At 34.6% G+C, this 15181-nt stretch overlaps 1 protein-coding gene across 1 annotated transcript; it reads left to right on the top strand.

Moving 5' to 3' along the window:
- Window positions 1–9305: 9305 nt before the first annotated feature.
- LOC148917632 (protein ACCELERATED CELL DEATH 6-like) lies at window positions 9306–14322 on the top strand. Its single transcript, XM_089050604.1, has 3 exons — window positions 9306–10056; window positions 10396–10925; window positions 13246–14322. The coding sequence occupies exons 1-3, from the start codon at window positions 9327–9329 to the stop codon at window positions 13753–13755; spliced, it is 1770 nt and encodes a 589-aa protein (XP_088906730.1). The 5' UTR covers window positions 9306–9326; the 3' UTR covers window positions 13756–14322.
- Window positions 14323–15181: the final 859 nt, after the last annotated feature.

Genomic DNA, 15181 nt, shown 5'->3' with positions numbered 1-15181 from the left:
TTTTGGTTGATATGATATGATAAAATGCGGTTCTATTCTCTCTCTCTCACACTTTCTTCCTCTCCTTTTCTATGCTTTCTCTCACCCTCTCTCCCTCTCCTTGGTGCTCTTTCTGTCATCCATCTCTAGATCTGGTCAGATCTCGAGATTTGGAGATGGATTACTGTGTCGATTTGCCTCTCTTTGAAAATGGCAAACTGAGGTGCTCAGTTAGAGCATTTATAATGGGCTCCCTAAACCACATCCTTAACTAAAATTTAGGAAAGAATTGAAAAAACTCACCTCAACCATGCTCCCTATCCAGTTCCTAAAATAGGGAAACCTTTAGGAGCTTCAAAATCTAAAGAGAGAGAAAAGACTCCTCCCTATAATTAAATGCTACAGTATTTTGTCATTATTTTAAGTATTTATTTAATGATGTCTGTAATTTCTAAAATTAACTGAGTACACCCTATAATTTAAACACACCCTAATGTTGAATTAAAATGTAAAATTAACTAAGTACATTCTATTTAACTACTAAAAATATCCATGATATACTCTCTTTAATTTTTAATCTTTTAAAGTATTTAAAATAAAAAAATAAAGTAAAATAATATTTTAACCAAAAAAAACTCTCACTCTCTCTCCTCAACGTTGCAGCTTCCTCTTTTTTTTTCTTCTTTTTTTCCTCTCTCCTGTGCTACCACCACCACATGGAATTGTAGTTCTCCACCGCGACCACCGTGGGTTTTATGTGGAAACATCTGAATTGGGATTGGGATTGGATTGTTACATTTGAGAATTGGGTTTTAATGAGTTGCTGTTGGAGTTGAAGGAGAAATGGTGACTAGGGTTGTTGAGGTGGGGTGGCGTAGAGAATAGGTTCTCAGGGTGGGGTGGGTCGGGAAGGAGAGAGTTTTTATTTTTATTTTTTAAAATTTAAAATTTTATTTTTATTTCACTTTATTTTTTGGTTTTAAATACTTTAAAATATTTAAAATTAAAGAGTTTACCACAGTTATAACAATAGACATGTGTCAAGTCTTAAAAAAGGTGTATACATTGGGATACACAATTCAATATATATTTTTGTTCATTTTATATTATGGTAAATTAGTAATTCAATAAATAGTTCAGATTACTACGATGTAGTCAGCTAATTTTAAGGTTCGTTAAGTATCACTCTTATATCTTTGAGTATGACCTTTCCACGTTGCAAAACACAAACACTTTCTTGTTTTCAATTCTTTTCGTTGTAGGTGTTTTGCAAAGCACAAGCACTTCTTTTTTAATAAAATTCTTTTCGCTGTAGATATTTTGCAACACACAAACACCTTTTAAAAAAAAATTTCTTTCCCTACATATCCACTTAAGATTTTAGAATAATTAGCCAGAGACCTTAATACAATATTAATTACCTTATCACTTGATTCTCTCTCTCTCTCTCTCTCTCTCACACACACACACACACATTCATTTGGAAGTAACCCTTGTTCCTGTCCATATCATGCATCACGTTGATGATCCTTTTTTTTGTTTGTTTTGGTCTGCCTGGATGAGGATCTAGCAAATAAAGCAGTTCAGATCTCTCCAAAAAGCTAGGGACCATACCTAGACTTTTTTAGGTTGATTAATAACATCATCAATCGCTAGTAACCAAACAATGAGAGAATCAATCATGTACCCTTTTTATGTGGAAGGCTAAAAACTTGGACAATTTGTTGCTGAAAAAGTTGATATATCTACAAGTGTGTCTGATAAGAAAAGTACTTGTAAGTGAATTAGTAGTTGCATAACCAAGAGAGCCACATGTCCAGCCTCCAAGGGTGGATGGATAGAGGGCTAAATTTTGTCAAGTGACCTTGTGAATGCCGTAAATTTTCTCTGCAAGTTTTGTCGGTGACCTTTTGAAAGGTTGGTGATAGCAGCAATTAAAACGTTATGAGATATGGATTTACATGGAGGATTTGACTTGGATATAACATGCAAGGGTGTATTTTGGCTTAGTATATATGAAAAAGCTAGTTAATAGAATGGTGATAAATGTTAAAAAGCTAGTTCACATTTTTGTAGTATCTTTTAATTTTTCATTGTATTTTTCGTTTACCAAACATTTGGCAATTTTCACACATTGATTTATTCAAGATAAAATTATGGATCTGTCATTGTTGGCTTCTCGTTTCATCTAAATGATGATAGAGGGAAACTAACTAATAAACGGTCCCAATTTGTTGATGGGATAATGAATAATGAAATTTAGGGTAAACTACGATAAAACTCCTCAACCTATAGGGTCATTTACGAGTGTATACTTGATTTTGAGGACATTTACGAGTACATACTCAACGTCACTGGAAAACCTACAATTTGCCCCGTTAGCGAGATCGTCAGAAAATTCGTTATCTGCCTATGTGGCATTTGTGGGACCCATTTTTTAACTAATGTGGACTCCACATAAGAAATAAAATAAATAAATAAAAATTTTATATTAAAAATTTAAAAAAACGAAAAAAAACTCATCTTCTCCCATTTCCTCTCCCCTGCCTTCCAGCCTGACCTCCAACCCACCTTCCCCACAGCTCCGCCCCACCTCCATTAGATTTGACTCTCTCCAACCCAGATCAAGTTGCCATCTCTCTCTCTCTCTCTCCCCCCACCGGTTTCACCTCCATGGGGCATGGTGACTATGTCGCTTTCTGGAATTTGACCCAGTTTGGTGCGAGACCCATCTACGTGCTAGAGAGAAAGGGCAGCAACAGCAAACAAACATCTCCTGATTTTTACCATCATGGTGATGATGGGGGAAAAGAAATGATGATGATCGTGCATCAGTATTGAAAGTGATAAGGACGCGTATCAAGGTAACAACATGCATGGGATTCATCTTCATCTCATCAATCCATATCAAATCTACCCTCTTTGCTATAAATGCTGCCGTTTTGGGAAATGGATGAAGAAAAATCGCCAAAAAAAAAAAAACAAACTCAAAAGATCATAGCTTTCTTAGATGGGTTTGTTAGAAACAGTGAGAAGCATTCGGTTTCTTCAAAATTTCACATGCTTTCAATGTGTAGCAAGCAACCAGTTTTGTGCAAATTCCATTATAATTTATATGTTGGTACTGGCATATGTGAAAAGTTTGAAGATTCGTTTGCGTTTTGAAGCATTTCAGGGAGCTGGTGATTCTGGGTCCAAGTTATTAGTTTTGTAGGTGGTCTCGAGACCATCCAAAGTATGATAAGTTACTACAACTTTAACTTAGTGCACTGAATAATTTATAGGTTTAAGCTTTGTCTGCATATGTGTGGTCCTGTGTTATTGTCCTGGTTTTGGCTATACGTGTGGTCATGTGTTGTTTTGGCTATATGTGTGGTCTTGTGTTATTGTCCTTATTTTTGTGTTTTTATATATTTTAGATGTTAGTTTTTTTATTTAGTGAAGGTAGTATATGTTAACCATGATGGTTTCGACGTCATACACGACGGTATTCCTTCAAATATAGACGTGGATAACTTTTTTTACATCGGCGTTTATGTAGTTCTTGACATGTAACATTCTTTAGTCTCTATTTTTTAAAAACCGTCGTCTAATGTTGTCGAAGTTTTCCTTTTATGCTATTTATATATTAATTAGACATCAATTATTATTTTGGTATGACGTTGAATGTCTTAAGGACGTCAGTTATTTGCCGTCGTTGTTTTATGAATCAAAAGATGGCAGTCGATTTCATGACGGTTTGAAAACCTTCTAGATAACGGTGAATTCCCGTCGTCTATTGCAATTTTTGTAGTAGTGCAAATTGAACCAAAAATCAAACAAACTCCAAATTTAAAATTATATAAATAAATAAATAATAGGTGACCGGTGTGGAATTGGTTGCATAAGTGGCCCACTAAAAAAGTGGTCCCACGTGAGAAGGAGTGTTGAAGAATACATAGAGTCACATCGAAAACTTAGGAAAATAGAAAGGCGCATATAATAAATGGTTTCACTCACAATAACATCGAACTTTTGTATAAAAACCGCTAAACATGTGGTTAAGTTGGAGCAATATCAGTGTTATTAGTGATGGGCCAAAGATCCGTCCATTTGAAATTTTAACATAGTAGAGTTATCAATAAGAGCAAAGAGAAAAAAGAAATGAGATATGAAATACATGTTGGGATTTTTTAAGTAGAGGAAATATAAGATGAAAAAATGAGACGCATGTTGGAATTTTTTTCTCTGATATTGCTTTTGCTTTGGGTCTGGTTTAGGTTCAGGAGAGAGAAAAATTCCTAAGTGAGAGAATGTGGGCATTCAATAAGCGGGCTCAAAGGGTTGAAATTGGAAAAGTAAGAAAATTCACTTGGTTTGAATTTTCTTGATTTTCTCAAATACGTGTAATGCTTAGAGTGGACAATGCCGGGGATTATGATAACAATCGCTTTTGAGCTACTTTGATTATCATTCCTCGTGTCGTGTTTAAGATAGCAGCTGGTAATTAAGTTTCTATGTTAGATAGTAGTTGGTTGGTGGTTAGCATTTACTCCCATATTCTAGGATGTTCTTGTTCTGTTATAAAAAGCCCTATATCTGCAACAGTTTATGGCAAGAAGCAACAAAAAATTCAGATCTTACCAGACCTCTTTAGCAAAGTGTTTTATAGAGGCCCATCGTTTCATTCATTTTGATTGTAATACGGAAGGAAAGTCCTCTTTGTATCTGGCCCCTGAGGAAAGGTTTGCTGAGATTGTGAAGCTAATGCAAGAAAAAACAAGTGAGGAAAAAATTCCTGTGAGTGGCAAGTCCTCATTGCATGGTGCAATTCTAGGCCGCGGGAACCATACATTGTGCAGCATCAATTGATAATCTGGAAGGGGTTCGTTTCTTAGTAGAAAGACACCGATCCGATTCTCATCAAGTGGATCATCGTGGCATCTTTCCAATCCATATATTATCAAGCAAAGGTCATGTCAAGATTTTTAGAAAAGAAATTCTAAAGAATTCCTAAATTTTTTTACATAATTTCTCACATTCTCTTTATTTTTACACAAAATTCTCTTTTTTTTACACAAAATTCCTACCTCATTCTTACATAATTTCTCACAACATCTTCATCATTTTACATATAATCCTTCATCAATTTCATATTTTTACATAATTTCTCACATTCTCTTTATTTTTTTACAAACTATCCTTCATCTTTTTCCATTTAAATTAATTTTTAAGTTGTTTTTAAAACAAGACAAAGACTAAAACAAGAAAAGAACATAATCAGAAATCTATAGGGCTAATCACGTGCCGACACGTGAATGCCAAAAATTCTATCCCAAAATATTTTTCTCTTCTAAAATGTATTTTAAATATGATATAAATAGTAGTTTAATTAAATTAACTAATAAATTTACATAATATACTAAAACTATTAAAATATTAAATTTAGCCCTTTGTTACTGGAGACGGTTAAAATGTAACCTCACACTACTCCTTATAAAATTATTTATTAGGGGGCTAAATACAGCCCTCCCCACTTGAAAATGACCTTACATCACAGAAAGATAAGAGATAATACATAACAAAGACCCCAAACCACACAAGGAAATGAAAAGATGCACATCCAGCCACAAAGAAAACAAAGGCCAGAAATCAAACCAAGTAAAGGAAGTAAGAGAAAGAAAGCGATGCCCAATTAAACTTGCACAATACAATTTTCAAACTTACGCTCGAAAGATAGCCAAAAACAAAAACCCAATTTTCAAGCGATGTCCTATGGAGAGAGACAGAGAGAGTGTTTGGGTCCATGCATGCAGTGTTGACAGCAAAGCGGGAAGGCAGTACCAGGTTGTCTATATTCAGTAATTCAGTCTTGATGTTGATGGTTCTTCTCGTCGAATCCAAGTAATAAGGTAATTAATATTGTAACTCCAACGTGGAAGTTCAATAATAATAAAAACTCCAATGTAAAATCTCATGCAGACCCAAGTAATAACCTAATTCCCTATGTGTTTGCGCAATAAAAGACCACAATGTTGCTACAATAATTTTGAGCAATAAAAGACCTTTACATATCCTATTTTTCCACTTATCTTATTTTCTCACTCATCATATAAATTTGAAAAAACACAATCATATCATTCTCTCTTCGCCACTAGCATTTCCATTATTTCTGGGATTTTTGGGTCTTTGACATCAGGCGGATCTGTTCTGCAGGTGGGGGAGTGGAAGAAGAATGATGAGGGCGGAGCTGCTGGGTTGGGTTTTGAAAAAAAAAAAAAAAACCTTACCAATGGCAGCGACTAGAAATTTTCCAGGTTTGTAGTCTTCGTTGGAATTAGAGGAAGGCGATGGTGTGGATGATGATATGGATCAAGAGGGGCTGGGATTTTTTAAGTTGATTCTTTTTAAAATTTAATTTTTTTTTTAATGGTTAGAATGTCATTTTATTATTTTTAATATTTTTTTTTTGTTAATAGGTGGGTCCCATAGTAGACACGTCGGCATTTAACGATTGTTATCTGATCGACTTGGAAGGATGAAATTGGGCGATGTTGCAAGCGTAAGGATGTAAATTGATAAAATTGATACGGAGTCATATTGAAACCAGCCCTACTAAACCATTAGGGTGTCTTTTATTGTTAGTCCAATTATTAATTATAACGAGAATATCATAATTAAATCTACCAACAACAAACCTTTCTTTCCATAGGGTTGGAATATTTTTTTTATTTTACTTGCCCATACTTCTATTTTGACGATGGTCTTCAATAGGGTTTAGGGCCATAAAATTTTCACGCCGTTTAATTACATGGCCAAGATTTTCAGAAATCTTCCCCAACATATGCCACAAACAAAAACAATGATGAGCATTTGGAAACATCTCTAAGACAACTGATTTTTTCGATTTGTCAAGGTCAGTGATTATTACTTTTGGAGCTTGCCCACCACCCAACATATGCCACAAACAAAAACAATGATAAACATTTGGAAACATCTCTATGACAACTGATTTTTTCGATTTGTCATGGTCAGTGATTATTACTTTTGGAGCTTGCCCGCCACCATACCTTTTAGCCACGTCTGTTGATTTCCATAATACATATCCCGTGTAGGGTTATGGTATAAATTTGTCTTTAAAATTTTACAAATAAGGTGGATATGGAAATAGAATATTGGGTGGAAATAACAACATTCATTACAAATTGGGACCACCTCTTTTGGCGTTCACTACTTGTCAGACACCCTTTTATATCAGTTTTGTCGGCAATTAATTCTCCAAGTTTTTATCCTTTCAGGTAATTAGGGTCATTGATTAATTTTCTCGTTGTTTTGGTTGCCAGCGATTCATGTTAGTAATCATTTTAACTAGGTGGTTTTGCTAATCCAACATCACCCGTCCATTCTTTTTAGAGATGCAACGGCTGAGCATCACTTTCACAAGGACCTAGTTGGTTTTGCTAGACCTGGTGGGCTTCCTGCAGTAGTTACTAGTTTTCTAACAAATAATGCAGTTTAGGGTTTCCCAAGCGACATATTGAGCTGTAGTGTAGAACTAGTACTGTATTCATTAATTTGAAGTGAAGCAAGCTATTCTTCTCCCTCTCTCTCCCGGGCTCCTCCACCTCCATCATCTTTCGGTAAGTACGTTCAGACCTTGATTGTATCTAATTGCTTAATTATCTGTAATCATATATATATATATATATATATATATTAGTAAATTGAACTTAGACCCATAAAATTCATTTAAAATTACCTACAACCCTTTCCTTTAGTTTTCTATTTAAAATACTCAATTTTTTCAAATAATACCCGATGACTAGGATCTAACTAAGCAAGTTACCTAATATGACTTAAAATCTGATTTATTATATTTTTCGGATTCCAAAACTACCTTTATTTATAAGTTAATGTGTTATGGGGGGTGTAACTAATGACACCCGTTGAATTTGGAAATATCTCCAAATAGTTGTAATTGATGTAGGAACTAATTTAGAAACTTATTTGAAATTAAATATTAAATTCCACATTAAAGTATTAGTAATCTATTTTTGAATTAGCTGTGTTTTCCTTCTATGAATTACGACTATTAATCTATTTAAAGTATTAATAATTTAAATTCAATATTAAATTTAGGAATTAATGTTGTTTTCTTTTTATAAATTATATGACCAGTATTCTTTTTTATTATAGTTTTATGAATAATAGTGTACATTCTAATTATGTTAAAAAATAATTTGATAATCTATTTATTGTTTTGTTTTTAAAACATTTTTTTAATGAACCTATTTTTTCTCCAAATATTGTACCTATTTTTTTCTTTATTACTTGTTTTATGAAAAATAATTTGATCATTTTTTATTGTTTGTTTTATGAAAACAATTTTTTTAAATGAGCCTATTTTTTCTCTAAAAAATAATGTACCTATTTTTTTCCCTCTAATAATGTACCTAGTAAAACAATTTACCTAGTATAAAGAACCTTTTTTTTTCTCTCTAATAATGTACCTATTTTTTTTTTCTAAATAATGTACCTATTTTTTCTCCCAAAATAATGTACCTATTTTTCTCTCAAAATAATGTACCTATTTTTTTCTCTAATAATGTACCTAGTAAAACTATTTACCTAGTATAATGAACCTATTTTTTTCTCTAAATAATGTACACTTTTTTTCCTCTAATAATGTATACCTAGTAAAATAATTTACCTAGTATAATGAACTTTTTTTTTCTTTCTAAATAATGTACCTATTTTTAATTCATAAAAAATGTGCATAAATTTCAATTATACAACGTACCTATTTTCTATAAATTATTGTGTACCTATTTTTAATTTATGAAAAATATAAGGAAATTTCAATTACAAAGTAATTGACCTATTTTTTGGTAAATAATATACCTATATTTTTATACGTATATATTTATATTTATATTTTTCATATATACATTATTGGATATGTAATTTACATATTTTTTTTATTTGTAATTTTAAGGGGTCATATGTTAGAGGGAATGGCAACCAAAAGAAATGGGGTGATTGATATGCTATTGGCAGTTAATGAAATGCTTGAAATAAATTATATATAAAATATGAAGTCTGATGGCAAGGATGTAAAAATATAGGAATACTGCGACCTCTTATATCCTACTGGTAATTTAAGTTTGAAATTGAATTTTACACATAGATTTATAGAATGATGGGTATATGTCTATAAAATAGAAATTGTAGGGACCTATATTGGACAAGCCCATATATATATATATATATTGAAGTTGATATAATTAAGAGGGCACTCATAGTCACTCATTAATTGATCTCCGCAACGTTGTGCAGATCAAAATCTAAAGCAACGTTGAAGTCCATATATGGAGCTGTTAACTAATAGGGAGGTACAGACTGTAACGGAACTACCATCACAGGAAATGGAAGCTCATCATCGAACACAGGACTTTGAAGAAACAGATGGTTATGCTGATAACTTGGACTTGTACCAGCAGCTATACAGCTATGCTACTCATGGCAATACAAATAGATTTCACGACACTATTGAAAAGAAGCTTCAGGATCCCAATACTCGCGTGCAGTTGTTGTCTCGACGGAGCCCCCAGAATAACACATTTGTTCATATAGCTGTGAGCTCCGGCCATGCCGAACTAGCAGCTGAGATCTTACAACAACACAAGCCCCTTTTGTTAGAGAAAAACTTTGAAGGTGACACCGCACTCCACATTGCGGCCAAATCCGGGGATATAGATATGACAATAAATACTCTTCTCCGCGAAGCACGAGGAACGACAGACTTTGAAAATAATGGTGATGTATTGACGTTGCTGAGGATGAAAAATAATGAGGAAAATACTGCCCTGCACGAGGCCCTAATTCGAGGTCACCAATCAGTAGCCAAGTGTTTGATAGAGGCCGATCCTACCATTTCACTTTACACTAATAAGGAACAAAAGTGCCCTTTGTATCTGGCCGCTGAACAAGGGCTTGTTGTGATCGTGAAGCTAATAAAAGAAACAGCAATTGAGAAGAACACAGAAATTCAAGGCAAGTCCCCATTGATTGCCGCAATTCTAGGCCGCCACAAAAAAGGTTCGTACATTGAAATAATAATTCTTTTATTTAAATTTTAAATTATTATTGGTCAGATAATTTTTATATAAAAAACTCCAGGTTTTAATAATTTGAATGGTTTGAAATTAAATAACCTAGAATTTCTAGGTACATTAAAATACAACAAACTAAGGTTTTATTGGTGGGTTGTGGTCTAGAGTTTTTGAATTGCTAGGCCCTATATTAATGTTATTTTTTTTTTCTGTCACAGTGACCAGTGTGATAGATTTTGATAGATATTACAACCTCTTCATAGAAAAACATTATCATTATGATCATATTGTTATAATTTATACTTGATTCATTTACTGACGCCAGAAGTCCTAAAGATAATATCAAAAATGGAAGCAAATATTTTGAACTCAAAAGATGAGAAAGGGAGGACTCCACTGCATTGTGCAGCATCAATTGGTTATCTAGAAGGGGTTCGCTTCTTAGGCAGACGTCTCATGGATTCTCATCGAAGGGATCATTGTGGCAACTTTCCGATCCATTGTGCATCAAGCAAAGGTCATGTCGACATTGTTAAAGAGCTGCTTCGACATTGTCCTGATTCAATCGAATTGAGGAACTCAAGTGACCAAAATATACTCCATGTTGCAGCAAGATGTGGTGAGGACAATCTTGTCAAATATTTTCTCAAGAAGGTTGAGTTTCAAATGTTGATAAACCAAAAAGACAACAGAGGAAATACTCCTTTGCACTTGGCAAAGATGTACCATCATCCCAAGGTTGTGGACCTTTTCACTTTCGATAGAAGGACCAACTTAAAGATCTTGAATGATAGGGGCATGACATCTCTTGACATTTCAGAAAGCACTTCGGAAACTAGTGCATCATATCATGGGGTAAGTTTGTGCTATACCTACTTTTATCATATTATTGATGATGATGGTTTTGGCTATCATACCCAAGGGACTTCCTTGTTTTATTTAGTGTGTTAGGTACAAGACAACATTTAGTAGTCTAGAAATTGAACAAAGAACTAAAAGGAGAAACAAGTAATTGAGAAAATATTGAAAGCACTTGAGGCTGATATAAATAAGCTGGAATGGATGATCTAAATTTGGGATGATCATTTGGCCCGTGATTCGCAGGCCAAAGTGGGTAACCTGTGGCTTGATGGGCCAAAGTCTATCCTAATCCAATGGTTAATTAGGCCCGCTCGGCCCGATCCATTTTAAGGTTAGGGTAGGGCTTGCGCTTAGGATTTGAAACCTTGGCCCTTACGGCCTGTGACTAGGCCCGCCCATTGCCTTATATTGCCTTATTTTCATCCCCCCATTTGGATTCTATTAAAAATACTAGAAATTCAAATTCCCAACAAATCAAAATATAAAAATCCAGTTTTATTATAAGATACAATTTATATCAATATTGATACATCAATAAGTCAATGCATATACTTCACACTAGAATCTCAAAAAATCGTGGTTAATTATTTAAAACGAAAGGAATATAAACCGCCATAAATATTATTAAAAACATTAGTATTTCAAAAGTTCATTTTTCATTCTTAGTCAATATTGGGACACCAATACTGGTGTAAACTGTATCTTATTTTAAAACTGGATTTAATATTGATGCAATTAGAAAATCAGACAACCTAGGATCAAAATTGATGCAATTCGAAAATCAGACAACCTAGGATCAAAATTGATGCAATCCTACCCAACCATCAGCTAGATTATGAAGAATGGATGAATTTCCATACCTTTATCGCCAAAATGGCAGCCGGAGGAGAGAGATCAGAGCCGGCGAAGTTTCAAGGGAAAACCACCTAAAACCACAATTTTCGGCGGTGGAGCGGCGGCTAATGTCGGGGAAGGGCGGTCGTGACTCCGGGGTTGAGTCGGTCCTTTTGGCACAGTCCCCCAGTAGTGGCTAGTGGCGGAGTTTCGAAGAGAGAGGCTGCCGTTGTGAGAGAGAGAAGAGAGAGAGGAATCAGATTTATCAAATCCTTTTGGCAAAAATTACGATTATGCCACTGAGGGTATTTTGATAATATCTTCTTCGTTACAACTCCGATTCGGACCCACTACATATCTACGGACTCATCTCGCCGTGGTCTATGAAACGGTACAATCGAAATTCCCAAATTCCTTTCCGGTCAAAAAGTCAACTTTAAACCTAATAAAATATTCTAAAGGTAAAATGGTCTTTTATTTGAATAAATTAATAATTACCAATTTATTTAGGACCGGGTCGTTACATTTTATGCCTTCGAATTCTTCGACATCAACACCACCAACACCCCAAAATGTTGTCACATGACAGTTGGTGGTGGGTGGTGGCTGGAGATGGTGGTTAATGGGTGGCAGCAGTGACTAGTGTCGGCAATGGAACAGGATGTTGGCGGGTGGCGGTTGGTGTCCGCGGTGGGTGGGGGTTTATAGTGGTGCAAAAAAAGGAAAAGGACAAAAACGTAAATGTTAGTCATTCCTATAGCACATGGGCTTACTCATATTCACCTTTAACAAAACAAAATTTAAAACTTATTCACCTAGCCCAAAACAAAAATAGGCCATTTACCATAGGAAAATGCTAGGCTTACCACATTTTTCATACCACATTGTGTACCACCTTTGTAATAGAGGTGGGCCCCATTGTATTGGTGGGCTCCACCTCTATTAGAGAGGTGGTACATGTCAATTTCTATTTGGACTAACTTAAAAAATTCATTAAAAACTCATGTGTATCGAAAAATTCACCGAAAATTACCCCGAATTTGTAATCGTGTGTACATTTATCTCGTGACCTCCAAACCCACATGCTAGCTTTTGGTTAGATTAATTGGTATTAATTTTGGTCAGATTAATTAGTATTGACTTTTGTTAGATTAATTATGTAATTGACATGGATTTTGTTCATATATATTTGATATGAATTTTGGTAAACTTTGTGTGCATTGACATAGGTTTTGTTCATATTAATTGATATACCATATAGACTATAATCAATTAGTAATAGACGTAATTGTTTTAATTTTGAATGACATGAATATTGTTTAAATTCTAAAGGCATTTGTGTGTCTAAATTATTTTTTGAAATTTTAGGGTTTTAAATATTGCACCCCCCTGAAAATTTCATGGATCCACCACTGCACGAGATTCTTATGCCTTGGTTTCAAGTTTTCAATATATTAATGGTACCACTTGTGCATCGCAGATGATACCTGCTGCAATAGAAGAAGAAAATGGCGTGATCCAGTTATATTCCTCAGAACAAAATCCAAGAGACTTGAGCAGCCTACCTGAACTTGATCAAATTTTGGTTGAGCCAGGCCCAGGTATGGAAACAAAAAGAACTACTGCCGCTGCTGGTCAGAGTCAGAACAAAGCAGTAGCGATAGCTTGGTGTCTGATAAATAGATTGGTAAATTTCTTGGAATACCCAAGAACTTGGTTGGAAGAGACACGTGGCATGCTGATGATTGTGGCAACCATGATATCAACCACAACTTTCGAAGCTGCAGTTAATCCACCCGGTGGTGTTTGGCAAGACAATAATACAAATAATAGCGCTGGAGGTACTACTTATTGCACCCATGATAACATATGCTTAGCTGGAACTTCAGTGGCAGGCAGCGGCTTCCCAAAAGAGTTCCTCGAGTTCGTAACATTCAATACCGTCTCATTCATTGCTTCTCTCAGTGTCACCCTTTTGCTTGTTGGCTGATTTCCCCTCCGGAATCGCTTAATTATGTGGCTTTTATCAATGGCCATGTGTCTCACTCTCACTTCTATGGCACTCACCTATATACATGCTCTCATCTTAGTGGTTCCTAACACTGACATTTTCATGTCATATCAAGGTATATGCGGTAAAGCCGTTGTGGTTTGGGCTACGTGGCTTGGGATCATAGCTGCAATCCACACCATTCGTCTTATCATTTGGTTGGCGAGGAAGTTGTGGGGCAGGTTCAAGCATAAGATCCCAAAAAGCCTCAGGAACGTGATTGATAGTTTGGTGGATAGTTCGAGAGCACATCACCGTACCAAAAAATTCTGAGGAGAATACACCGGATTGCTAAAGTAAACCATCTATTTAGCGATGAAGAATGTGTTTAAGGAGGACTAGCAGGTTGTGTTCGGCTAGTGAGCTAGCCAGTGTTTGCCTTAATTTATTTCTGTTAGAATTTGTTAAGAGTGAGTCAGAATGATCAGTTTGGATGCTATGTAATAAATAAAGATTCTGTGGAGCTGTTGGTGTTTATTAATCTGAAATCTATTTTTATTTCCTCCTTATATATATATAAAACCGTTTGATAACTCTTCATAGGCTTTACAAGATGCATAACTGATTCAAAGTATATATTAATAATTCTAGTGTTCCGCTAATAGTAAAGAGAGAGGTTAAGCTGACGTGTCGTTAGTTAGTCACGTGTATTAGTTACGTTAGTTGTTGTAATAATCCCGTGGGTTATTCTTCAGGTAGTTAGGAGGTTTTGTAGTTGCTTTGTAGCTAAGTAAAGCTTGAACAAAATACAGTGACAATGAAATACAATATGTACATGTCTACACCAGGATCATACCATGAGTTCATAAGGGATCATATATTTAATAATACATCAATTCGTTAATATTTCCGCATTATAATATAAATTGACAATAAAACTGGTATTATTTCTTCCTGTCAGCATCATAATTTGCCAATTGACAGATTCGTTCTTCAATTTGAAAATAATCATATAGCCAAGTAAATGCATAGCCATTAGCACTCCAATTCATAATAGCAAATGCATTTTGCAAACTCGAAATTCTCCTCCCTATATAATAGACAATAATCTATGTCTCGTTCATATGCTTACAATTATATGGAAATCAAGAGGGAAAAATTATCCTCTGCATTGCTCTGTATGTGTACTTTAATATAAAAATAAAACAATTTCTATTTTCACTCATTATAGACATCCAAATTAATTCGTACCTTTGTATGAATTCATTAATGAAAACACAATAAAAAGATTTCGACATAGCCATATATGCAGATCATAGAACCCTTATACACTCATTCATAAGCAAACTACTATCACAAAACGGATATTGATTCATATGTACAATTGCTAGTTACAGTGCACATGAATACAAATAGTCTGTTGGGA

Source organism: Prunus mume, linkage group LG4, assembly GCF_029339155.1.
Source record: "Prunus mume cultivar Tortuosa linkage group LG4, ASM2933915v1, whole genome shotgun sequence".
Lineage (NCBI taxonomy): Eukaryota > Viridiplantae > Streptophyta > Magnoliopsida > Rosales > Rosaceae > Prunus > Prunus mume.
The sequence above is the reverse complement of the archived record's forward strand: the minus strand, read 5'-3'. Positions and strand labels throughout refer to the sequence as shown.

Bases quoted from the DNA above. Each gene is read 5' to 3' on its own strand.
- LOC148917632 (XM_089050604.1), top strand. From the start codon at position 9,327: ATGGAGCTGTTAACTAATAGGGAGGTACAGACTGTAACGGAACTACCA. The intron at 10,057-10,395 runs GTTCGTACATTG...TACTGACGCCAG, and splicing joins TCTAGGCCGCCACAAAAAAG to AAGTCCTAAAGATAATATCA. The intron at 10,926-13,245 runs GTAAGTTTGTGC...TGTGCATCGCAG, and splicing joins CTAGTGCATCATATCATGGG to ATGATACCTGCTGCAATAGA.